The sequence below is a fragment of the Grammomys surdaster genome, unplaced genomic scaffold, assembly GCF_004785775.1.
Source record: "Grammomys surdaster isolate TR1022 unplaced genomic scaffold, NIH_TR_1.0 125950, whole genome shotgun sequence".
NCBI lineage: Eukaryota > Metazoa > Chordata > Mammalia > Rodentia > Muridae > Grammomys > Grammomys surdaster.
In genome coordinates, this window is record NW_021620771.1 from 723,836 (window position 1) to 750,066 (window position 26,231).

The 26,231-nt window shown below is 47.4% G+C and overlaps 1 protein-coding gene across 18 annotated transcripts in view; it reads left to right on the plus strand.

Moving 5' to 3' along the window:
- Cacna1c (calcium voltage-gated channel subunit alpha1 C) overlaps positions 1 to 26,231 on the plus strand; it is a 604,243-nt gene that overhangs the window by 398,860 nt on the left and 179,152 nt on the right. For 13 of the 18 annotated variants that reach the window (XM_028753526.1, XM_028753527.1, XM_028753521.1 and 10 more), the window contains exon 1: positions 23,643 to 23,718. Coding sequence is in view for 5 of the 18 variants with exons in the window: in XM_028753516.1 (XP_028609349.1) it covers positions 19,770 to 19,909; positions 23,579 to 23,718 (280 nt within the window). In the remaining 13 variants the exon portion in view is untranslated. Of the gene's footprint in view, positions 1 to 19,769; positions 19,910 to 23,578; positions 23,719 to 26,231 lie in introns of those variants that run through there. The other 5 variants (XM_028753516.1, XM_028753517.1, XM_028753518.1 and 2 more) reach the window with 1 other exon arrangement.

Consider the following 26,231-nt stretch of genomic DNA (forward strand, 5'->3'; position numbering starts at 1 on the left):
TAAGAAAATTTAAAGCTAACCCAAAAGCATGTCATAATTGAGTTTCTATGCTAATTGGTATTGCAGCTGTTTTTTTAACCAAATGGTCAGCCCTGTTCTCCCATCAGTTAGATAACGTCTGAAAACGCTGTTTTATAGATGAGGAAACAGAAAGGCAAAGAATAAGACAGGCAGACAGCCATGCTCAGTAGTATGGCCTGGATCTGACACAGGCCTGAGATCCAAGCTCTAAGGGAGGCTAAGATGGGAGACTTGCGAGTTCTAGGCCTGCCTGTGAAACAGATGCTTTCAGGGTGAAAGACAGAGGTGGATGCTAGGGGAGAGCCCAGTAGTGGGGCTCTTGCCTGGTGCACGCAATCCTCAGCGCTAGGTACAATGATAACGAAAAGAAACTCAAAGCAAGCTAGAAGGACTGTGGAAGCATCTCAGTGTGCACACCTTAGATAATGTGTGAGGTCACCAGCCTCACCTCTAGTGACCAAAGTAAACGAGAAAAATAAAAAAGAGACATCAGAAGCAGTCCTGGTTAGAACTTTCTATACATGGTATTTCAGCCTGTTAGCTAAGTCTCTTTGTTTCAAGGAACCAATGGGATTCCTCATAGAAAACAGCTATCTGAGGGCCCTCTCAAATGGAAGACATCAGTCAGGACAGCACAGTAGCATAGCCCAGAGGCTAAGAGTCACCGCTAATATGTACACATCTTACTCACTGAACCACATTCTTTCCTGTGACCAGAATGTAGTCATGAGTCCTCACAGTGTGTGAGAGCATGGTGAGCCTAGCCAGGAGCAGAACCCTCTTCTCTGTCCCTCTGCTCTTGGAACTCTGTCATAACGAGGCCTTCATTTTCACACCAACCCCTCTCGAAATAAAGCAGCTGTAAAATTTCAGAATCAGAAATCTAAAGCAGCCCATTTAATTACTGGGTAACTGAGCGACTCTTCCTCCCTAAGATACCTGAACACATTCATAACTGGCTAATTCAACACAGAACCAACCATCTGCCATAAAGAAAGAGATGAGAAAAGGAGATCAGGAGAGCAGGCCTGTGTGGGAGGGTGCTGGGCATCCCGGCTGGCAGACTGAGGAAAAATGACTCTGGCAGCTTTCAGCTTCTGCAGACCACCCGTATGCCAGAGGTGTGCCTTCATCTTCTCTTCCCCACAGACTTCTGGTCGTTCCAAGTGTCTCCCACCACCTGTATGGATGACCAGCAAGCCCATTTTCAAATCAGGTTCACGGTAAAAGCACCAAGACCTGTCTTAGATGTTCACCATATTTCCCAGTTTGCCTACTTTACACCTGTGACCCCTCACAACTGTGAATAGTGCTCCCATTTCGTTCTCTGAAAGGTCCTTATTTGAATGACAAACTGTGTGACTGGCTGCATAAGATGTGGAGAACAAAAGAGCATTAGCTGCCATCAGTATTGTGGAATGTTATGGAGTCTGAGGTCCAGCCATAGCTGAGAAACGGGGTCAGCAGCATCTCCTAGTTGAGTTGAGCACTGGACAGAAGTCAGGATGTTTGGGTTTCAAACCCAACTCTACTCCTTCTTTCCATCTCATCTTGAGTGGCTCATTGTTCCCCCACCTCCCGTCTGACATGGTCCAGGTTACTATTAAATCTCTTTGAATTTAGTGGGAAACTGTACCAGGGTGACACCTGAGCTTCCCACCTCCACACACACTCGAGAATTGTGTGAGCCTATGATACGTTGTAAGAAGCCCTCTTGGCCACAAAGTGGAGGTATACTTTGGGACAGATGCCACCTGGTATTTACATAACACACTTTACAGTTTACAAAGCACTTTTGGTGTGTGTAGCCATAGTCACGTGACTCCAGCTTCTTGTTCTTCTCGTTTTGTAGATAAAATTAGAGCTAAGGAAGATTAAACTATAGAACTTAGCTAGATTCTGGAACTGTCCATGCTTGTCCTGGTACTGCTCTGTGTGGTTTGAGCAAGTTAGTGTCATGTTGTAGTGACTGACTGTCCTCATTTCTGGGAATGGGAATGACATATTTACTTGCTTTGGACTTCGGTGCTTGTTTGATTTTTCTAGAATATTCACATAGGGGTCAGGGGTCAGGGGCCAGTGACTCATGGTTAGTTTTCACTTGTCAAATTGCTATGACTTTCAATCACCTGAGAAAAGTGTCTTTTAAAAAAAGATTTTTTTAAATCAATCATGTGTATGCGTGAGCCTCCATGCGTTTGTGTGCTCTCTGTGTGGACAGGAAGCCAGAGACGCCAGAAGAGGGTATTAGATCACTTGGAACTGGAATTACAGCTGGGTGCGAGCTCGATATTTCATTATAGTGCTAGATAGTTGTTAGCTGGAATGCTAAAACTCCTCCCTCAGTCTAGGTTACTCTGGTAACATCAGCAGCAAGGTGTTTGGGCCACTGTGCTCGGAGGTTGTGGTTGGGCAAGTGGACCCAGCTCATGCTTGTCTGTTCCCTCTCTCTCTTTCCTTCTCTCAGGTGCCACCAAACAAAATACCCATGCTCCTTTGGTGACTCTTGCTCATTTTAAGGTTCCGTAGTAGTCTGAAGTTTCCCTCAGTCCCTCAGTAGCAAGGGTTCACTCATTGTTGGTGGCACAGGCTAAGGCCACAGTGGCAAGCATCTCTAGTGTCAAAGTCTGCTCAAATCATAGGCAAATTTTACAAGAACTAGCTCAATTAGCTGAGTTCTTAGGGATTGGCTGCCCATCCCTCACTGGCGAAGGGTAAATATAAGATGGCCAAATAAGGCAGAAGGAATAGTTGGGAAAAGGAAAAGGCTAGAAGGGTCAAGAAGATGGAGAAAGAGCTGTGGAAGGGAAGAGAAACTAAAGCAATCCAGACACAAGAACAGGATTGTCTTTATGGGGAACGAGACAGACGCTTCCACATTTGCTTCTATAAAAGTAGATAACTGAGTAGTGTCAAAGGACTGGGAGATGCAAAGCAGTGTAACACTTCACAGAAAGGCTCATCTGTGGAACAACAGAACCCAGCGAGTGTGTTCAGTCTAGCATTAATGTCCCATGGAGTTCCTATGCTGCAGGCCCCTCAGCTTGCCTGCCTCTTCTGCTGGCTTGAGATCTGAGGAAAAGAGGCAGCCTCGTTGTCATTGGAAAACTGAGTTGGCAGAGGCCATGGTTTGGAGGTGGAGGGAACAGAGAGGGAGAGTATTCACATTGGTAAAGGGCCTTGCCAGTATGATAGTATGGGAGCCCCTGCTGGATATTTGTAGTCACTCTGTACCCCAAGATTATGCAGGGCCCCTTACCTGGATAACTGAATAGTAAGGAGAGGGTTCCAGCTAGGGTCAAGCTTCAGAGCTCCCCTGAAATAGATAGTCTTAGAGTCATCAGGGTGATAGAAACCTCAGCACCAGCGCAACACACACACACACACACACACACATACATGTATGTGCACGCACACTCACTTGTGTGTGCACACACTTGCACATGTACACATACACACACATACAGTACACACACACACATGCACCTGCAGACACACTTGTGTGTGCACACACATACATACACACACATGTATGCACATTCACACACACACACCCACCCATAGAAAAACCTGCTCAGCTAAGTTAGGGGCAGAGCTCAGGATGGAGAATGGAGGGAAAGCCAGCAAAACACCTCACCCTGACTTATTCTTGTCCACAAAAGAAAAGTAGGGCCAGAGGTGAGACCAGCAGGGCCTCTGCCTTGTCCCTCTACAATGTAACCTTAGCAGCCTGGCTTCCTCAGACCTGCTTTAAATGCCTCCCTCTTTCTGGGCATTGGCTCAGTTCTCTTCATTTGCAATGCTAAGCTTTTTATCTGTCTTCTCATCAAAGCTCTATAGTTAACTTGAAAGACCTTAGTGAAGACAGAAAGCTGGAAGCCTGCATTAGCCAAGGCCAGTGTCCAGGACAAATGGAAGGTCACAGGAATAAAATGGGGAAAGCTTCCAGAGAGTTCAAGAAATCCCTAACAGATTTGAGAAACCAAATTTTGCAAGTGAAGTTTTACTGGCTTTGGACTAGGGGGGTTCTTCTTTCATTCTCTAGGTGCTGAGATTTTAGCCTTCAAACCACCATAAGCTAGGCTCATCTGAGAAAAGATACTCTCCCACCCTTAAAAGATTCGTTTATTTTTATTTTATGTGTATGGATGTTTTGCCTGCATGTGTGTCTGCACAGCACTTGTGCGCAGTGCCTGAGGATGCCAGAAGAGGGAGTCAGATTCCCTGGGACTGGAGTTACAGATGGTTGCCAACTGCCATGTGGGTGCTGGGAACTGAACTGGGATTCCCTCCAAGAACTGCAAGTGCTCTTAATGGGGCATCAGTCGTCGGATCAGTTTGGCTGTGGGTGGCTGTCTTGATTGTTGAGTGATGTGGAAGACCCCACCCGTTTCTACTATACTGATTTCTAGGCTGTGGGTCCTGAATTGTGAGACAGGAGAAAGCTGGATGAGAACAAGTGAGTAACTCACTTTCCTTACTTTTGACTGCGTCTGCGATGTGACTTCTCACTCAAGTTTCTGCCCTGACTTCCCTGAATGATGGACTCTAACCTGGAATGGTAACCCAGGCAAACATTTTCTCCCCTATGTTGCTTTTTGTCCTGATGTTTTATCATAGCAACAGATAGGAAACTAAATCAGTGACCATTCCCCTTGTTTTCAGGCTCCTTTGTCCTAAATATGAGCACAGACCTGGTGTAAAACTCTGAAGGAAACAGAGTGCAGCCTGGAGACAGATAGGACAGTGGGAAGAAGCAACCCAGGGCTTGTGCATAGGTCTCTGTGGGGTTGCCAGAACTCACCAATAAGAAAAAAATATAGCAATCCCATGCAGTGGAGTCTGATTGAAAGACAAGACTTTGCTCCTGAAAGACTACCATCTGAGAAGACAGCATCTAGTGAATCATGTAAAGTTAACACTATTAAAGTAAATTAACAGCAAGAAATACCACAAGGTGATCAGTATGCAACCAAAAGCCAAGGAAGTGAAATGGAATGTTGAATCTTTAAAAATGGGTAAAGTCTCAGGATAGAAACAAATATTATAAGCCTGCAGCTGGAGTAAAGTGTTAGACACTGGAAGCCCAACTTCTATTTCAAAGGGAAGATGTAGAAGATTTATATAAATTATGGCTAGAAAGATGGTGTCCCCTCCTCTTACGTATATAGTGGCTTTAAACAACTCTCTATTTAGCTTGTGTTTCTTACAGCTTGGTTGTTGGGATTGGGCTCACTTGTGCGTTTTGTTGACCCCAGCATAGAGTTCTTAGCCAGGTCATCAGTTCTATGTCTACTGTGAGCTGGTGGGGTGCTGGAGCTGGCCCAGGCTGGATTGGCTGACTGTGTCATTGTTTCTAGTAGTCTAGCTGAAGCTTGTTCCTACCTAGAAATACTCCAGATCCTTGACAGCCCAAGGCTTAGATGTTGTATCCTGTAACTTCTGCAGTGTTCTTTTGGCCAAACAACAAGTGACAGAGCCACCACAGCTTAAAGAAGTAAGGGAGCAAGCATTGAATCTTGATGAGAATCTCTACATAGCCCAGGCTGACCTTGAACCCATAATCTTCCTGCCTCAGCCTCCAGAGTTCTGGAATTAAAGATGTGCACAACTCAACTTGTGTTGCAGCTGTTTTTTAACAGCTTCCATTGGTGGGTTGGTGGGATTGGATGCCAGAGGATGCCTTCATTGAAGGGATTCGGGAAGTATCCATTGAACCCGAGAGCTTGGCCATCTGTGGCCTGTGCAGAGAAGGTTCCTTGATGTTTAGCAGGAGGAGAATAGGAGGAGTGTGGTGTGTGCATGTATGATGGTGACAGGGACAGTTAGTGGAGGTGGTGAGGGGTCTTTATTCTAGGATTATAGCTGGTGGTCGTCTCTTTAACCATTTCTACTTGGCAGAATAATAAGTTGGTAACCCTGTGCTTATCTGAGGATGCTGCACGAGGCAGGGGCAGAACTTAAGGTGGAAGGGATCAAGGGGAGGGCCAGCAAAATATTTATTCTCAGCTACATAAGAAAAGCAAATCCTTGAGTGAGACCTGGTAGGTCAGCAAACATCCCCTGAAGGGACAGGCCTGGGATTAGCAGGCTGGTAGAAACCTCAGGCCCAGAGCAGGGATTGGTCTCACACACAAACAGATGCCACACAAACAGACACACATATGCCCCTTCCCACGCCTCTCTGATGTTGCAGGATTACTGTGTGTGTTAGAGAGACGCTGAAGAAAGGCACAGGATGTTTAAATACAGTGCGGGGAAGGTATGATTACAATCTTGAAGCAAAACATACATACACAATAGGAGATTAATCCTAAGTACCGACTGGAATGACAGCCAAGGCAATGGGACATTGTTCTTTCTTCCCTAGGGCGTTAGTCACAGAATTTTCTTAATATGAAATTTACTGTTGTCATTTTTAAAATAAGCCCATCAAGCAGCTCTGACATCCACGTTTGGGTAAACTTATCTTCTGACTGTCACGTTTGTAACCTTTCGATCTGTCCTGTCCATTGCTCAGTTCCTGTCCCACCTCCTCCAGGGAACCACTACCTGCTTAAGCCACCAGGACACCTACATCATATCTATCTTGCTCTTTCTCCTTCCTTCTGGTCTCTCTTTCTGTGTTTGGTGTGTGTGCGTTCCTGTGTATCTATCTGTATGACACTTGTGTGACATGGTGTGCAAATAGAGGCCAAAGGAAAACCTCTCATGTCTGTTCTTGCTCCCACCCTGTTCCAGACACAGTTGCTAGGTGCCATTTGATGGAACTCATGCCCACTGCTCACCTTTAGATACCATGTACTGCTCACCTGAGCCTAACTTAGGTAGTGCGTGGCCGTGTCTTTCCTACCAAGACCTGAGATCTGAGCCGCTAGCCTGGTAGTTCAGACTTCAGCATATGAACCAGGGTGGGGGCAGGTACAAACACTCTGACAATAACAAGTGGTGTTCCTAACTTGCCATAGATCGGCTGTTAAGGTTCATCCTGAGTGAGTAAGGCCAAGAATATTCCTAACTGGCAAAGACATTGAATGTCTTACCTGAGGTTCAGAAATTAGTTAACTGATCTGGAGTGCCTACTCTGACTTGCTCATCCTTAGTGTAGTCCAGGAGAGCCAGAAAGGCTTGGGGCCAATGCTGGACTGTCATGTACATAAACACTGTTTGTTTCCTTTTTTCTTGCCTTACATTGAGCAGCCTCCGTCTGTCCTTCTGTCAATACTTGCTGCTTGTAACTTCCTGGACCTGCAGTGGTCACAGTGTATGGGTGTCAGCCCCCAGAAGTACAGATCACTCTTTCTGAGTGTTCTCCACATCCCTCAACAGGAAGCTGGGTCTACGGAGCCTAGTTGCACATGCTCTACCTCCCTGTCCTTGCTGGCTGTTGGCCCCTTAGTCAGTATAGGCTCTGTCTTGCTTCCCTGACTAGCTGCTGGCCCATCTGATCCTCTTACCTGGAGGCTGCTCACTGCTGATTCTGTCCACCCATCGCTTCAGCACTACACTACCAGTTTGTGGGCAGCACTTTTCATACCCCACACACGTAGCCCAAGCTGTTCTGCTGCAGAGCGTTCTCCTCCTAGGTGCCAAAGAGGGCCGGGGTAGGGAATACATCTGAGAAAAAGAATACTGTGGCTGAAAGTAGCCATGGAGATCATTTACATTCTTCAAGCTGGGGAGCTTGCCAGACATTCTGATAGCCAAATCCCGAAGACTCCAGCTCAACAGATCTTGGATGGAGGCCCAGAGCATGTCTAGGTGTCTGAGAAAGCCAAGTTTAGGAGCTTATGATAAATTAGCCTTTTCACTTCATGGCTGAGGAAAAAATCAGGTCTTCAGAGACTGGTGACCTCCCCCAGGTCACCAGGTATCATCAATGAAACTAAAAGTGGAACCCAGGGTTCAAACTTCCAGCACAGAGCTGTTACCAATACAGCTGCGCGGTTGCCTTGCTTTCTCCAGAGGGAGTCAGCGGCCATATGGGATCCAGCAATTCAGTTTGCACGGCCATGCTGTAAGGGTCAGTGCAGGTCAGCCAGGCACACATGGCTCTGATCCTGTAAAATATGACTGTCAATTTGCCTACCAGGGACCAAAGATATGTATGTAAAGATATATGTAAAAACAAAAACAAAAACAACAACTGAGCCCAGGACCTGGCAGGAAGCATGAACCAGGAGCGAGGAATCCCAATTGGCTGAGCCACCTCCCCACTATGACAGTGACCAAGGAAGCCACAGCAAGCAACACTTGGGTGGCTGTCATGCTGTTTTACAGTGAAGGTCCTGTGACAGGAGACTTAGGCGATGTCACAGGGGGATTGCAGGTGTCTGTAGCACTTGGAGCCTGGAGTTCCATGTCCTGAGATTTCTCACCACTAAACTCAAAGTCACCTGGGAAGGCAACCCAGAGTTCACCTCCTGCTGCTGAGGTCCCTGAAGGAAGAGTCTGTGAGTCACCTTTACTAGACACTCCATTTTAGGGCATGTCCCACCATTTTCTGCTTTATATCATCATAATTGAACCGATCAGCAGGCAGGACAGGCTGATTTTTACAGGGAAAAGGAGACACCCACAAAAGGCCCAAATTATCTTGTAAGCTGTTTACAGCTTACAAGAAACATTTTAAAAATAAAATCTGCCTTTGGGATAGCCGGGCAGCCGTCTAGCTGGGGTCAGGATGCCTGCCATCCCAGCTATGCCTGCCCTCTCTAGTCAACGGTCACCATCCCACTCCTGGAACCCTATAGCTGTCTCTAAAACAACTAGTATCCTTCAGTCACAGACTACCACCACTTCATCACTGTGGTGCTCCCTTCCTTCTTGTCTGTGTCTGTCTGTCTGTCTGTCTGTCTGTCTGTCTGCCTATCTATCTATCTATCTATCTATCTATCTATCTATCTATATCCATTATCATCTATCTGTTTCTCTGTCTCTCTCTGTAGTATCCTCTCTCTCTCCCTCCTTCCCTTTCTCTGTGTTTCTCTATCTCTCTCTGTGTGTGTCTCTCTCTCCGTGCTATGGTGTCCCCCTCTCTGTTTTTTTCTCTCTGTCTCTCTCTCTCTCTCTGTCTCTCTCTCTCTCTCTCTCTCTGCCTCTCTCTCTCTCTCCCTCTCTCTCTCTCTCTCCCTCTCTCTCTCTCTCACTCTCTCTCTCTCTCTCTCTCTCTCTCTCTCTCCCTCTCTCCCTCTCCCCTGAGATTGGGGAATAGGGCCTCCACCACTGACCTATAGCCTGAGCCCTTCACCCTGTGTCTTAAGTCCATCCCTAATATAAAATATGGACTCTGAGCTGTCCCTCAAAGCCTTTCTCCCTCCATGACATTATTCTAGGTTATATTAAGTACAGAATGCCAGTAGCTACTTCCGCGTTGCAGCAAACACAGTCACTACCACCATTATGCTATTTTCACATATTCATATATTTTTCACCAAATATTTCTTCTACACTGAAAACTAAGGCTAAGATGTCATACCTTTTGTGTCTCCTGGGGAACCATGTGCCCCACATGTGCATTTTATCATGGGACTAAGACTCAGCTATCTAACATCAGACACCCTGGCCACCAGCCTAGCAAATCCAGCCCTTCCCCTGTCCTGCACGTCTGTGTCTGCAGTGCTCCCTGAAGGACCATTCACAAGAAGTGCTGCATGATAGTGTGTCTACATGATGCATGCCATCCAGCTTCCTACGGACTGTGAGGCCATGAGGGCGGAGGTAGCACCCTACGGGCTTTAATTTCTTAACTGATATATTTGTGAATATTTATGGGATGTGATAAGGTAATTGTGAACACAGCTATAAGGCATAATGATCAACTAGGTGGAATTAGCATTTCACCCCACCCCCTACCCCCAAATGCTTTTACATGGGTGAGTTGGATCCCTTTATCTCTGCTCTTAGTGACTGTCCTGCATGGTGGTAGACCACAGTCCCCGTGCCATGCTGTAAAGTGCTGGAACTAGTTGCTCCTGTATTATTATATGTTGGTGCCTAATTCCAGGCCACACTTCCTGCCTCCCACCTTGTCTCTCGTGATTATTCCAGTCTTTTCTATAAGATCAACCTCCTGATCTTCAGTCGTGAGTGAGGATACACCGTGCTTACAGTTGTAGTCCTTTGTGTCTATGCCTCTGGTATGGAGGGTCCCCAGTCCATGTGCTGCGTATTGACAATGATGGGACTCCTTGTTTAATTCACATGGTAGGGATGGAGAAGGGTTGCCTAAGAAGGAGGCCATCTTTCACTCTGCCTGGAGTTGTGTACCAAGAGCTGAGCACCACAGCCTGGGAGGCATACTGTCCAATGTGAGGCACTTCCGGCATGAGAGGAAGGCCGGGACTGGGGCGTTAACCTTGGAGACTCCCACTGTCTTTCAGCCTCCATGTTGGAGAGCCATGCCTGTTCCAGGCTCTGCACAAAAGCATTGTGGGACAGAGGATGCTGTGATGTAGCTCCAACCCTCAGAGTACTCAAGTCCTAGAGTGAGCCATGAGCTGCTCTCAGAAAACTTGTCACGCAGGCCCCAGAACCAGATAGTAATATACTAAATGAGCAGACAGACAGACAAGCAGGCAGACAGACAGGCTAAAGGCTGGGATGATCACAGTAGAAGGAGGTCATTAGGCCTACAGAAGGCACAACAATCCTTTCCTAGGGGATGGATACAGTTGGCTCCTAGCTTAGTGAGAACCTCACAAGGCAGGGGCCCTGTGCCCTTTGTGGAAGCAGGAAGGGAGGAAGTTAGCCCCTTAACGTGCGGTACTGAAAGTTGAGAAGGAACAGAGGATGGGGAGGGAAGAGAAGTGGAGTCTGATGAGCCAGGACTAAGGATACCTGTTAACATGTGTATTATCCCTTGCTGTGAGGTATGGGACATTCCTCCCTCAAGAAGTCCTTCATCAGGTAAGAAAAATACTCAGACAAGACAGGGGAGGCCCAGGTCCGTGACCCCACATTTTTCATCTCTGGGTGTCTGATGGTGAGATAGTAGAGAACCGTGGCAGCCCACCCTGGCTGCTTCAAGGACTGTGATGTGAATTTCTGCCTCCTGCAGTGTGTCCTTCGCAGCCAATCCCATGCTGCAACGAGAGCTCAGCTTGGAGTCCTGCAGGCTGCCCTCTGAAGGCAGTCTGGACCAGTTACTGGAGACCTAGTCAGACTGTGATCTGAGATGCTCTCCTCATGCAATGCTGGTGTGCTCTTCTTGCTCTCCTCTGGTGTCTGAGAGTGAGCTGAATTTTAATGTGATGTGGACTGTGTAGGATAGAGTTGAAAATGCAGGTCCAGAACAGCATCCAGGGAGATGAGGGTCTCAGTAAAGGATTCTGAAACTAGGGCAGCGTCAGAATTAACTCACCTCTTAGCAACTTTTATTAGACTCGAGGTCTTCCCACCCAGTGTTTCTGTCCCTCTCAGCACACTGTACCTGCTTCCCCTGTACCCTCAATGGTCTTAAATATGTCCCAACCTTTCATACAACCATGCATATGGCCAGCCCCAGAGCCTTTCTCTTTGAGGCATCAATCAGAAAACTTCCCTTCCCACCACAATTGTTAGGTTGGGTCAAATATCACAGTGGATAGTCACAAGGGATTCTCTGTGACATGAAACCAGTGCTTGGGTTGTAGCTAGCTGTAACCCACACAAGGTGGTGGGCTTGACCAGTTGTGGGAAGAGATTGTGGGCCTGGTACAATAGCCAGTGGTGACTTCTGCAGTCCTATGTCCAAATGCCATCCATTGACTATGAGTGTCCTAGACTAGGGGGCTCTGAGTGTCACAGGCTTGCTTATATTGCTGGATGTCACACAGAAGTCAGTCATTTCATGTGTCCCTAACATAACCCTAGAAAATATTTTCATTCTGACGAACATGTGTGAGTTCTAGGGTAGCAAAGGAGGCAAGTGGTGTCGCTGAGCTAGACCTCAGGATGAGAAGGAAGCTGTGGAGGAAGAAGGATAGAGGAGTGGGAAAGGAGGGTCTCATAACTAGCTCATTTGGTTTGGATGTCCTGAACTTTAGTTTGGCTGGACCAATGAGTGGTCATCAAGGATGAGGCTGGACTGTGGTAAATTCTGGAGCCACACTATGAAAGGGTGGGGGTGGCAGTCATGGCAGCAATCACATGGGTGGCAGTGGTGGTATGATGAAGGTGAAGATGGAGCTAATGGAGATAATGCATCCTGGTAGTGATGTCATGCAGTGGGGATGTGATGGTGAAGAGGAAGATGAGAAGGAGAAAGCACTCGCCCTTCCTTTTCCACTTGGGCCATAGGCTCAGCAAATAGATGAGAAAGTACTTACTGTGGTCGCTCAAGTTCTGCCCAGTGAGTTCTCACTGTGGTAATGATCGTGTAGTTATCAAATCTCCTAAAAACATGGGATCACCACTCTTAAAACCTTCCTCAGTCCCCTCATTCATACCAAGGGGCAGTAGGTTTCTAGAGATATAGCAAAATGCAGAGTTGTTGTTTGGGAGTGTGTGAAACCAGAATGGAACCTATTCCTGTGGATCAGAGAGAGATGCACGTTTGGGTTCGAGGAACTTAGCAAACAGATCAGAAGGGAATTTGGGTTTTGATAATAGAAAGCAGATATGGGCCACCACTTAGAGGGAAGGACAGCTGATATTATGTGACCAAAGCGGAGAAGAGCCAAGGCAGCAGAGAGTGTTGCTGACTACTGCCCTCAGCAGAGATGCTAAGGACAAAGGAAGGGCCTGGGCCCCAGGGAGGACACTCAGAGCTATTAGAACAGAGATGGTGGGTCCCTTCAACAAAGGTGTGTTGCACATTTTCTATGTGCTAGCTACCATGTGTGCAGGTGTGTAAAAGAGCGATTACCACTCAACATGACATCTCTGGTTTCTCATTTTCAAGGCGATCCAAGGGCATGTCTAATTATTCCCATTCCACTAGCAAAGAAGTGGGACCTTAAACAATTTCTGTAGCTTATGGTTTGGTTCCAGCGCCAACTCTCCTCTAACCCTTTTCTTTTTGTGTAAAGACCTCTCTGTGCCATGGGTGACAAAAGACACTTGCTTTTGCCCTGAAGACACTGTGTCCCTGTAGGGGAGAAGAACAAAGAAGTCATATGCACCATAAAGTACACTTTGATGGCACTGTGTGCAAAGTGTGCTATAGGCCCGGGATGGGCTTCTTCTACCTGCTGAGGCAAAAGATGCAGGTGGGGGCACTGAGCTAGACTCTAGATTGAAGAGAAAACTGCAGATGAAGAAGGAAGGTGGAGGAATAGGAAAGGAGATTTCACAACTGGTCCATCTGGTTTGGCTGTTCTGAGCTTCAGGTTTGGCTGGAGCTATGAGTGGTTGTCAAGGATGTAGCCAGATTGGGATGAATCCTGGAGTCACACTCTGAAAGCTAAGATCACTTGGAGGACACAGGGGAGCTACTGAAGGTTTCTGAGCAGTGAAATTGCCTAGATAGCCATAAACCAGGTAATAAGCTGCTTTACTATCCAAATAGTCAGTGACTGGGCCCACAATGGAGGTAGCAATGGCGTGGACAGAGAATGGGCCTGTTGCCCTGGCTAGGTGTTGGTCACCTCAGATGAAGGGAGGGAGATAGTAAAGAGCTATATAGGCTTTGGATGCCTACTCCCCCAAATTGGAAAATTACCCACCAGCCCACAGTCACTAAACCAATGCCTAGTATCCCCAGGTAATCCAGCCCTGATTGTCAATATTGCTGTCTATTGTCAAAGAAGAAAACATCATCTCTTTTTCTCCTCTAAATGGAAAAGATTCCAGCAGACTCCTATAAGATCAGTGGCCCTGGGTGGGGAGGTTCAGTGGGGGACAGGAAACTACCTGGGTGACTTCCATTCTTCCTTTTGTCCCCAAGACAGAGGCATCAGTATGTAGAGGTTGATAGTTCAATTGCTAGGCACCAAGGAGGAGGGAGGAGCCAACCCCTGGCAGGGAATTTACACTTAGAAAACCATGTGCTCCATGAGAACACAGGCCCAAGGTCGGGTGGGGCTGGGAGTCAGCGAGCAGGTCTAGTGCCCCACATTCTGATCTGAGCCCCTCTGCTTCCTGTTATTCCTCGGCACTGAAGCAAGACAAGTCCTTAGGGAAGGAGATGTGCAGGAGGGAAATGGGTAGATCACTTCAACTTTGTATAATAGCAAGCACAGAGAAATAGACTGTAGGCTGTGGGAGTGTGCCTAACTATTATAAAGCCAGTAGAACTGGCTTACTAGTCAACTCATCCAATTGCACTTGCTGTTTGCCCTCAATAAGTAGTATTTTTTTTTTGAGGCTACCCTTGGGACATTGTTCATTTTGTTTTGTTTGTTTTTGTTTTTTTCTTATTCCTTTGTTCTTTACAATAATGTCTAAGAATGTTTAAAAAAACCCACACACTTTAAAAATGAAGCTTCTGTAGGAAACTTATCCTCAAGTTTCCCCCACCTTTAATCTTTGAAATGTGGACTCCCCACCCACATCCAGGCAGGCTCCCAGTCCAGGAATCTGAACAGTCCACCCCTGTCAAAGTGGAACTCAACAAGATTTAACTCTTACCTTGGGACTTTAGATCACCGGCTGGGAAGCATTCAGAGTCCAGAAGAGTGTTTCTTTTCCATTTTCACAGTGACAAAAAGATACAGCATCAGCCTTGCCATTCTAACCATGTGCAAGTGTCTGACTCAGTGGTATTAGGTACACTGATACCAGGTACCAAGGGGCATCATTGCCTCAACCTGAAACTCTGCATCCATTAAACATTGGCCCATCTTCCTTTCCCTCAGCCTCTTGTGCTTTGAATTCCCTAGTGTAGATATTTTACACAACTAGGACCACACAACATTTGCTATCTTGTGATTGGCTCCTTAGACGTTGAGTGATTACCCTTGTTGTAGCGGATATGAGAGCTTCATTCCTTTTTACAGCTTGATGCTATTCCATAAGGTGCACTTTCCATAGTCTGTTTATTCCTTGTTCTGGGGACAGAAGAAAAGCTACATTTCAGGCACCAGTGGGAATCCCATAGAGTCTCTGCTGCCCACTTTGCTAACCTTGCTTAGGGGTGATTCTTTATCTATTAATGGACATAGTAACTCGGGGCTTCTATAAGTCAGCGCATAGACCGCAACAGTTGCACTGTAGCTTGTTATCTGGACTAGATGCTTGCCCAGATGGGTCCTTCTCTTCCCTCCAGAGAACAGTGGGCACGTAAGCCTTCATCCTTCTGGTTTCTTATATTCCACAAGCCCATCACTGTCCTGAGAAAGCAGCCATGCGGCCTGAGGCAGAGCGGACCTCAAGAAAGAAATGTGACACAGAACAAATGCACAGGAGAAAACCGCATAGCATGGCGCTAAGGTCCTGCTTCTTGGTCTCTTGGCTGGAGAATAGACAGAAGTCTGTGCCTAGAGGTCGAGTTGAATGGTGCTGAAGTTACACAGCAATCTGGAATATGGTGTGCTGCGTGAAGTGGGGTCAGTGTGCTCATTGTCTGTGTACCTTGTACTGAGATGCAATTGTGCAACTGAGCTCCTCAGTTCTGCTTGGGGCAACTTCTTGGCAGCTCTGATAAATTCACTTACATAAATTTACATTGGCACCCAGAGGCTCTCTGGGTGTGAGTTCTTAACTTTAGGGGGTAGTGTCTAGTTCCTCCTAACTCTTTCAGTGTTCTGTGTAAGCACACATAGGTGACTGCTGTCTGTTCCTCCATGGCCGTCTCCATCCTAGAAGACCTACCCTGACGTGGCTTCAACAGAAGCCACATATGTGTTCCCTAACACACAAAGAGCGATGCTTCACTAATGTTGGCTATCTTCCACTCCCTGGTGTCCGTCTGACTTTAACTAGCTCTAAGATTCCATCATCATTCACTACTGGATCTTGGACAGACTAGAGATGGAGATCTGAGCTATAAGAGAAGGCACAAAGCAGTGTTCTTCTTCTGGATCACATCCTAGGCAGACACCAACATATTAAAGTTGATAAAAAGTCTTCCAAGCTGGCTGATGAAAGGGAGGCCTTTGTAGTATTCTGCACATGCTCTCTGTTAACATCCTGTCAGACCAGCCCCTGCACTCCATTCCCCTGGGTCAGGCCTGTTGGGAGCCAGTGTTAAGTTAGCATAGCCCTGCCAACATATAAGAGGCCTACCACCGCTGCACCACCTCCCTGTCTCTGTACTTTCTATAGCCTGGGATGCTCAGGGCTCAGTGAAGCAATATGGATTTTCTTCTCATTTTACCTTTGATAAAATAGAGCCAGACAAGTTAAGTGACTTGACTAAAGACACAAGCCACTCAACGCCAGAATCAAAATGATTGACTGATGATAACCATTGAATCCTCACTGACTGTGTATCCCTTGGGAGCCTACCATGTAGTTGAATGGTAGTTGATGAACATAAATTAAGGATAAATGGAAAATGAAGAAGGCCCTACATATCCATGTGAAGGTCTATAGGTGTTTGGAAAATGTCACAGTCCTGAACAGGGCTCTTTCCAGTCAGTTCTTCTGAATATTTAAGACTTGAGCACAACCATGGTCCTCCAGTTGTCAGTAGATGAGCTAGAAAATGGCCCACGAGAGAAGGAAGCAGAGGGACAACTGAAGAAAGGATGGGGGGGTGGTGGTATTGAGTTGCAAGAGAAAGTGAGAAGAAGAAGGCAGCCATTATGCTGCACTTAGGCAGGGAGGACCCACTTCCATCAGAGGAACCCACAGGATACCCAGGAAGCTCAGAGAAGCTGCTTCAGGTATTAGCATCTCCAACAGCCCATTCTTTAGTCTCTGCTGCCAAGTGTCCATACCTCCTCCACCCAGAACAGTACGAGCAGGGATATTACTCTACTCAACTTGGCTTCTGACATTTCTCAAGTCCCAGGATCATAGAAGGGATGAGTCACATGTCAGACTTATACCATGCTCCCAGGGAGCTGTGTGCTGCTCAGAATCCAGACACACACACACACACACACGCACGCACGCACGCACGCACGCACGCACGCATACACTGGTGTATTGCCCACTGGTATTGGGACTGAGGTCTTGGAAAGGCTGTGAAGGACTGTGTGTGTACACAGGGCCCAGAGGCTTCTGAGCACCTACAAGAATGGCCTTTGATGAACTTGATTTCTACCCATCCCCTGGGAGCCCTTAGATATTTCAGTAGCAGTTCAGTGTATGCTCTGGAGGGATCAACCAGCTGGCTGCAAACTTTGATCAACACCCAATCTCATGGGCTGAGTCACAACTGGGTCCCAGGCTTGCTGTTGAACGGCAGCTAGCTGTTCCTTCTTTGGATTCTTGTCCAGACTCCCTTTTACTGGTTTCCGGATTCTCTGCATTTTATTATCATTATATTATAATGAACTGATAAATAAAACCATCACCCAGCTAGATGAAGGTTGCCTCTCAGACAAGCGCTTGCTCCGTTCCAAGCCCTGTGCATCTCAGCGAGTATCTGTTCTGAATCCATAGAGCTTTGCTTAGGTTTTACATCCTCACTATCAATTATGGTTTTGGGACTTATCTACAGTGAGAGGTGGGAGGGGAGGGCAGAGTTAGAGCAAGAGAAACAACTAGCTTTATGTCTTCTTGCTTAGTGGCTGGGTGTGTGAGTGGGCATGTGAATGAAAACGTAGAGGCAGTGAACACATGAAAACACGTGGATCCCAGTGGTGCCTACCCAACTCGTACCTGTTCCCTTTAAGCTTTCTTCTTGTCACACCTCTAACTGAGTCAGATTCTGTGAAGGTTTCAGGAGTACGGATGGGAATGGAGTTGTGGAGAGGTTTGGGGGAGTATGAATAGAAACGGAGCTGTTATCTGGTGCTAAAATGAAAGAACTAAACTCTCCGGGGGTAGTGTCCAGACGGGCTGAGTGGCTACAGCTTCTTCTCCACCATCCTCAGGCTACCTAGCAGCGTCTGCTGTAACCTGCCTTTCCCTTCAATGTGCAGAGCTCTGTGCAAACCCGGTACCACTGATATGAAGATGTCGACACTACCATGCAGGGTAGATTGATCCTTCTCAAGAGGACAAGGCAGTCACTTTCACAGGTCAGCACTCTGGGACTAAAATAGAGAGTGACTGACCCAAGGTGCTGATTAAACCTGACCCTTTCACCCCCACCCTGTTATCACCACCTGCTTGAGGGCTTCATCAGCCTGTGAGTTGGTAGTTCTTAGACTTTGAGGTGTCTCAGACACCCCTAGAATTGTGTAGATCACATATTCCTAGATATTATATCCAGGTGCCCCACAGTAGCAGGTCTGGGACAGGCCTAGAATCTGTCATTTTTAACATTGAAGCCTTAAATTGTTTAGCCCAGGACCACTCATGATGAGCTTGGTATTCCTAAAATATCTAGGGATAGGAAGAACAGTAAGGGGCACCGAGCATCTGTCCTGGCAGTTTCCCACTGGGCCCCCAAGCCCCAGGCTCAAATTACCCTACACAGAAGACCAAGTGGGAGGTGGCCAGCCATCATGGACAGTGATCCTTCCCTGTTGTGTGGCTTGTATGTGTGTGGGCCCAGCGGTCTGCAGTGAACTCTCCTTAGCCTGGTAGAGGAGGGGGGAATGGGTGTTAGGATTCTGAGCTGAGTGCCTTCTGGAGGCTGTGAATTGGCATAGGTGCTTTGTGACCTGAGATAGACAATCCCTGGTGCTTTATGGCTCCAGGAAGAGGTAGCTCCGCCTGTGTGTGTGGCTGTGTGCATGCGTGTGGCCCCTGCAAGGGTGAGGAGAGGAGCTTGAATGCGCCTGAGCAATCTCCAACCAGGTGGTACCATCAAGGCTATTCTAGAGTGTGTGGGGGTAGGGGTAGGGGAACAGTGCTTAAGGAGGAAAGCAGGTGAACAGGAGTAATCATCCCCATGTGGTTAGGGTAAGCACTGCCCGGTAAGCGCAAGTCTTTTTCCTAGGCATTGAGAGGAAAAGACAGCTCTGCCCATTGAGTAAAAAGGCAAACTTTTATTCAGCACCTAGTACCTGATTCCTCCTAGGTTCCTTGGTCCTGCTCACCTAGAGCGTCTTTGGACAGACAACTATTTTCCCACAAGAGAGACCTTGCTATTGACACCCTCTGTTTCCTTGGGGCAGTGTTTCTGCTTTTATTTTGGATATCAACTAGTCTCCTCCCCAAACCCAGACTGCTACCCTTGGGGCCTGTTAACAGAATCATGGCAAGGTACTGCTAGGGTTCGGCTCACCTGCTTCTCAGCAACCTCTACTGTCCTGGTATTATTCCCCTGGAGATCAAAGCGGTATGAGTTCTCATTTTTAAAGCCACAACAAAATGTTAGCAGGTTAAATGAGACTTCGGGGGTGGAAGGAAGAATGTGAATTTTCACATTACTTCAAATTACATCTTAACAAGGGCATTTGAAAACAACAGCAACAGGTTCCTCTTCACAGGCTGGAACTCTGGTGTTGGAGTTGGCTCTGGAGTTGCTGACTTAGCTTTCAGGCTACATGTGCAGGCCTCTTCCATTGTCCTCAGCATTGCTGGCCACAGCGTTGCATTCTGGGAAGTGTATCAGTAGGCCGTTTCATCACTGAGCAAACATAACAATGGACTTTTACAAGCAATGACGTTAAAGGCTGTGGGCTTTGTGGAGACCACACAGTCTGTGGCAGGCTGAATCCTTGTGCTGAGTGTGACGCCACCTGTGAACTTCGCTGCCTCTGAACCTCGCAAATCTCCAACTTAATGATTTTTTTCTCTCTCTCTTTTCTATTTTTGTTTCCTAGGAACGAGTGGAGTATCTCTTCCTCATCATTTTTACCGTGGAAGCATTTTTAAAAGTAATTGCCTACGGACTTCTCTTCCACCCCAACGCTTACCTCCGCAACGGTTGGAATTTACTAGATTTTATAATTGTGGTTGTAGGGTAAGTGATGAGGTCTTTTCCTTTTCCCAACCTTCCTCGCCCATGCCTCTTTCCCTCTCTGTTCCTATCTCTGATTCGAGCTAACTGAACTTGTCTTTTGGCACAATAAAAGAATCTTTTAAAAAAATCACTTTGAAGTCAGACTTCTCCCAAGAGAGAAATTATTAATGAAGGGTGCCTCTCACTGTCCCTCCCACGTGTCAGTGTTATGTGTACATGTGCATGCATATTCACACAGAGACACATGAACATGGCAAAGTGTATATGCATGTCTTCACATATGCATGAATGTGTGCACACTCGGGTTGCCCAGCTGAGGGAAGGAACTGGGAGACTTTACATCTGGTCTGCCCAAAATGGGAAAATGTTTTTCCTTTTTAAGGTATGTGAGTTGGGTTTTGTGAATGTTAGGTAAAGCTTCTTTTAGCTAGAACTCTTATTCAAAGTCTTATCCCAAAGTACCCCAAGAAGTGTGTAGCTCAGAGTCTAGGGCATTAGACCCTGGCCCTGCTGTCAGAGCTGCCCTGTCCCCGAGGATTTCTAGGAAGATACTTGGAAAACTGTATCCAGCCCGTGACTCTTGTGGTCTGGCCCTGCTTGACTATGAGCTTCTGCAAAGCTAGGTCTCCAGCCTCACCTGGGCCTGTCACCATGACATTTAAGGAGCCTGTTGCTCAAGATACAGAGTTACCCATGTATATAGCTAGTTTCTCTGTCACGACTAATACAATACCTTCCTCTTGTTAGAGTGTCACATTCTACATAATGCTCCCAGCCACGCCTCCTCTCTCCAGCTTGGTGCTCCCAGCCACGCCTCCTCTCTCCAGCTTGGTGCTCCCAGCCACGCCTCCTCTCTCCAGCTTACTCCCTCAAATACCATGACTCCAACAGCTCTTCTCTCCTTCCACTTATGTCCGTACACTTTCCTTCCCAACTCACACCCTTTCCCCCTGCCAGTCAATTGAGGGCCACTGTCCGTCAGTTAGATCCACACTAGCATGGACCCTTGGCTGACTCATTCTCATCTTGGTTTGACATGTTCACCTGGAGGAAAACACCAACTCAGATCTCATCCGACTACATAGAAATCTTGGTATCTTCCCACAGAGAAATACATAAAGCTGAGTATAGTTCCACTTTCAACTCGTGATGCTTATGTCAAACTGGCCTCTGATTATTCCCCAAAATCCTCCCTCATGTCCCTACTCCTGCTCCATCCCCTCTTCACTTCCTTTGGTAATTCTTCTGTAGCTTCACTACCCTCTTCAAACTTCCTGTATACCTTTCCCTTCAGATTTCCAGCTAGGACCCCAGGTAAGACCTTCCCCAAGTTAAAATGCAATGTGGTATGTCTCCATCCCACATCTATGACCTTATAATGTGCCTCCCTAAGTCTCTGAGAGAAAAGCTGGCACCCAGCAGGGCTTCTCCTCCCTCTCTGCTAGAAGGCCTGTTAGCCTTTGTTCAGCTAAGCTTTGCCCCATGTAAAGCCAGCATCCTCAGTGTGCCACATAACTACCCTCTCCTGCCCATTCTGCGCCACCATCTCACACAAAACTCCCATGCCACACCCACTTTTGCCAAAAGTCCAAAGAGTTGCTACATGCTAACCTTTAGTCATATGTGGCACCGCACCTGAAACCAAGGGTGCTGTGCATGTAAAACATGCAACATGTTTCAGAGATTGAGTGCAGAACAAAGATTGACAAATATCTCATTATTTTTACTACTCACCAAAACACCGTGTCTTGATGATGTTGGGCTAGATAAAATGTGTCTCCGTAGTCAGTGCCACCTCCTTTGACTTTGTCAGTGTGTCTTCTGGAAAGGATGTTCCCTTGGCTCACGTTGGGCCTCGCTAGTGTATCTTTGGGGCAGGGCTTTCTGTGCTCAAGGGCTGCAGCTTTTGCCTCTCTCTCCTGGACATCTCCACTGGCCCTTTCCCCATCACTCCCCAGATCAGATGGTTTCCAGATCTCAGTGGCCTTGGCTGTGTTAAATCAAGTGGGTTTTTCCCTCATGTATCGTCAGCTCTGGACAGTTGACCATGGCCATCTCACTTTCCCCAGACTCCATGTAGCATCATGAAGTCTCCTGCCTACACACCACTCCTCATCTGCCTCTCTCTGATCTGTTCTCTGCCTCCACAGTGATGGAGGACCCTTTGATACAGCCCTCTCACATACAGCTTCCATATATACTACATATGGTCCAAACCTAAACACATCCTGTACAGAAAACAGTTTTGTCTCTATCCTAGACCATCCTTTGACTTCCAGAGACGCGACACCAGCTCAGAAAAACACCACACATACAGTAGCTAGCCCAGACTTGGAGAGGGTGGCAGTAGAATGTGGACACCTATGTGCCACCACATCCCCCTCCCTTTGTATTGCTCCAGGATGTTGGGGTCACATCTCATCTCTGTTTCATTACCTCCTCACTAGTCCCAAAGCCAGTCCTGCTAGCCCTATCTTTAAAATGAATCCAGTATCGGATCCTCACCAGTCTCCAAATTACCACCTGGCCTGACCCCCAGCCTCTCAGTGGGCCACAGCAGCAGCCCACTCTGGCCCCACCCACTGCAGGCCCCGCCCACTGCAGGACCAATTGGTATTAGTTAGACAGACTTCACTCAAACTGTGTCCCTTTCCTGCCCGGTTCCTGTGTGGCCCCTCTTTCTTATCCAGTCTCACCTTCCCTCAGTTTTCCTCTGTCCTGGTTGTGCTGACAATTTGTTGGCCCTAATGTCTCTGTGCATCTCCCTAGATCACTGTCCCGACTGTTTGACTGTTTCTTTGCCTGTAGTGGTCCCACACAGCTGTGAGGGCCTCTTCTAAAACATCGCCAGAGCAGGGTTCCTTTCTGAGCTGCCCTCTGCTGAAAGGCTGGTCTCTTGCTGTTATCACTATGGACCCCTCTTCTCTCCAAATATCACATTCTACAAGGTCTCGTGACTGATAGTTCAGATCCTGACTGCCCCTAGGGATGTCAACTCTCAAAGGTCAGAATATGTCTCTTCTCCTCCAACTTAAGTATTCAGTAGAGTGCCTGCACACAGTAGGTGCTTTTGTTTGTTGGGGATGTGTGATTGCAGATACATTGTCAGAGCAGAAACCTGTTTCAGCATTGTGCCTTCATATGCCGGTGGGTCCTGCTTAGAGCTCTCCCACTGACCCCCTCCAGTAGTTATGGGCATGGGTGAAGTTGACTTCTAAGGTATTCATTGTCCCCTGGAACGAATCACACCAAGGTTGTCATCAGGATGGAGGAGTAGGCAGAGAGCACATGCCTACTAAGTACTCACAGCAGGGAAGCTGGATTCCAAGCAGTGAGGACAGCACTCCAAGAGACATGATAGACTTCTCTGCTTTATCCCTGTGCCTTGACAGCTGGGCCAGGAGCCTTGCTCACCCAACCCAAGTATGCACACACACTCTGACAGCAAAGAGCTGCCTCTAACCTCACTCAGTGCTCTCTATGAAATGATGGCTCTCCCCATGTCTGGTGGTGATCCTGCTGATGAAATTTCAACTTGCAGCATTGTTTGTGGGTCTCCAGTGGCCACGCCTGTGACAAACTCCAGTAGTCTAGGCTGTGTTCTTGGATTGGAGCCCAGCTGAGTAACCAACTGGGGTCCTGATGACTCCTCTCTCTCCTCTTTTCTAGGCTTTTTAGTGCAATTTTAGAACAAGCAACCAAAGCTGACGGGGCCAATGCTCTAGGAGGGAAAGGAGCTGGATTCGACGTGAAGGCACTGAGGGCTTTCCGTGTGCTTCGTCCCCTGCGGCTGGTGTCTGGAGTCCCAAGTAAGTAAAGGCTCTGTCCCTCTTGAGAATGACCTTCCATAATTGCCCTCTTCCCTTTGCTGAGTTGCCAGAGCACTTCTGGAAGGAACCTGGTTTCTGTGAATGGAACGTTTTCTTATAGACAAGTCCCTGATTTACAGAGTTCTGGTGCAAACGTACCTAATGCAGGAGGCTCAACTACTGTAGAAACCTAGAGAATACTTATAATAGTCACAACCAAAGAAAGACAGTCTGCATAGACAGAGACCTTCAGGCTATATGCTCCTTGCATGCCAAGGCAGGCATGAACACATTTACAGCAGAGGAACCTGGGCCTCAGAAGGCTAACCTCTAGTCTACCTTAGCTCATGAGATGTATTCTGATCCCCACAGAATGTCGAGAAAGCATCACTGAGCATTCTGAAATCTCGGCCTTGCTATTTCCCTGTTCTCACACCCATGAGATATCCTCAGCTACATACAGAGACCTGATACTTGCCATCCAGAAAACAGGTTTCTGCCGAGGAATGGGGCTGAGCTGTCTGCACTGGGTATGGGGCTGTGGAGACTTGCTGCCCTCTAGGATATTAGCCTTATGGATGGATACTCCTTCCCTCCCCTGTGGGGACTCTGAGCTCAGGGACTTCAGCACTTCTTGGTTGCAGCAAACTCTGGGGAAGCATCCTCTATAGGAGCCTTCTCCCTCATCCTGTTCAATCTGGAAAGAACTCTGGGCTTTTTTGCTGACACAGGATGTCTTGGGTCAGTACATCAGCCTGTGACTTACATGTCTACATGGCCAGAGGCAGGGCAACAGTGTCCTCTGAGAAATATCCCTTCCTATGTGCTCTGTGCTGAGTACCTGTCTGTATTCTTGCTATTTGATAACACTTTAGCATCATAAAGCTCCAGGAAGGACCTACTGGCTCTCCCCTTCCAGTATGTGTGTAGAAAGAGGGGTGGAAGATGACTTAATTAACTAGCAGCAGAATCAGGACTATACCCGTCTCCCAACTGCCCTTCCTACTGTACCACACCATCCTTAAAGAGTTGAGGCTACCATTCTTGACTGTCTTTGATTTTGGCATTTGCCTCCTGTCTCTTTGACTGCAGTAAAGCCCACCTGCTCCCAAAGCCCACAGTTTATTCTTCCCAATCTCTGTTCAATAGTTAGATTTATGTCTTGCCCAAGTTGGTGAACTTACTGAGTAGGTGAAAGCAGGAAGTGTTGTCTTGGTTAGGATTCCACTGCCACGATAAAACACCATGACCAAGGGCAGCTTGGGGAGGAAAGGGTTTATTTTAGCTTACAACTCTTCTGGTCACACTCCGTCACTGAGGGAAGTCAGGCCAGAAGCACAAGACAAGAACCTGAAAGCAGGAACTGAAGCAGGAGTCACAAGGAATAGTGCTTACTGGCTTGTTCTCATGGCTTGCTCAGCCTGCTTTCTTACGTAACTCAGGACCGCCTGTCCAGGGGTGACACATCCCCATGGTCCCTCCCACATCACTCATTAATCATGAAAATGCACTCCAGACTTGCCTGTGGACAGCCCATTGAGGCTTTCCTTTCCAGATGATTTTAGCTTGTGTCAAGTTGACAAAACAGGCCAGGACAGTGGTTGTTTGCACACCCAGGAGACTCCCTGGGCTGAGATTATAGGGCATCTCAGACTAGAAAGTGACAGGGAGTGTAAGCCTCATAAGCAGTTAAAATCACTGTCTACTCGGCTTTGGCCATTTTGCATTAGTTATGGTTTATATGATGGTCAACACCAAGTTGCACTTTGGTGATGCCTGAGGATCTGAGTGCACGTGATTATTCCTTCATAACTCCATAGAGTGGCACTGGGGAGTAAGATGGGGGACAGAAGTAATTTTTACACAACTCTAAGGGAGCTTAAGATCGAGCAGCCAGTGTGTGAGAGGCAGGAGCTATGAGTTAACCGTAGACTTATGTCACAAAGTTACCAAGGACAGGCTGACTCTCACCATTGAGTACGTTCTCACTAGGGGCTTGGGACCTTACCACATTGTGAGGGACGTCGGGACAGCCCAGGAGAAGAGCACACCACTCAGCTTTGGCTGCAAAAACAGATTATTTCAAATGCTATATAACCTGCAAACAGACCCAGTGTATCTGACTCGCAGTGTGTGAGGGAGAAGGATTAGCTGCAGCCCTCAGCCCTGCGCGGCTCTCGGGAATAGACAGGACTCTACATGGTTGTCTAGTTCCAGATCCTCAGCTACGGCAGCAGTCACTGTGCTGTCAGGAGATGATCAGAGAGGCTAGCCTGGAGTTACAGCACATAAACAGTTTCAGGCTGTGTTTGCAGGTAGCTCACCTCATAGCTGCTTGCATTCCATTGGCCAAAGCAGCTCATGTACCTGATGTCAGAGACAATGAGACAGAAGACTGTAATTGCCTTCCTCACTGTGGCTCCTCATCAGAGATTTCAGGCAACTGCTGACTTGGTGACTCACTAATGCAGAGGGAATGGCTCTTCTCTGAGTTTCAAGAAAGGCCTTGGCCT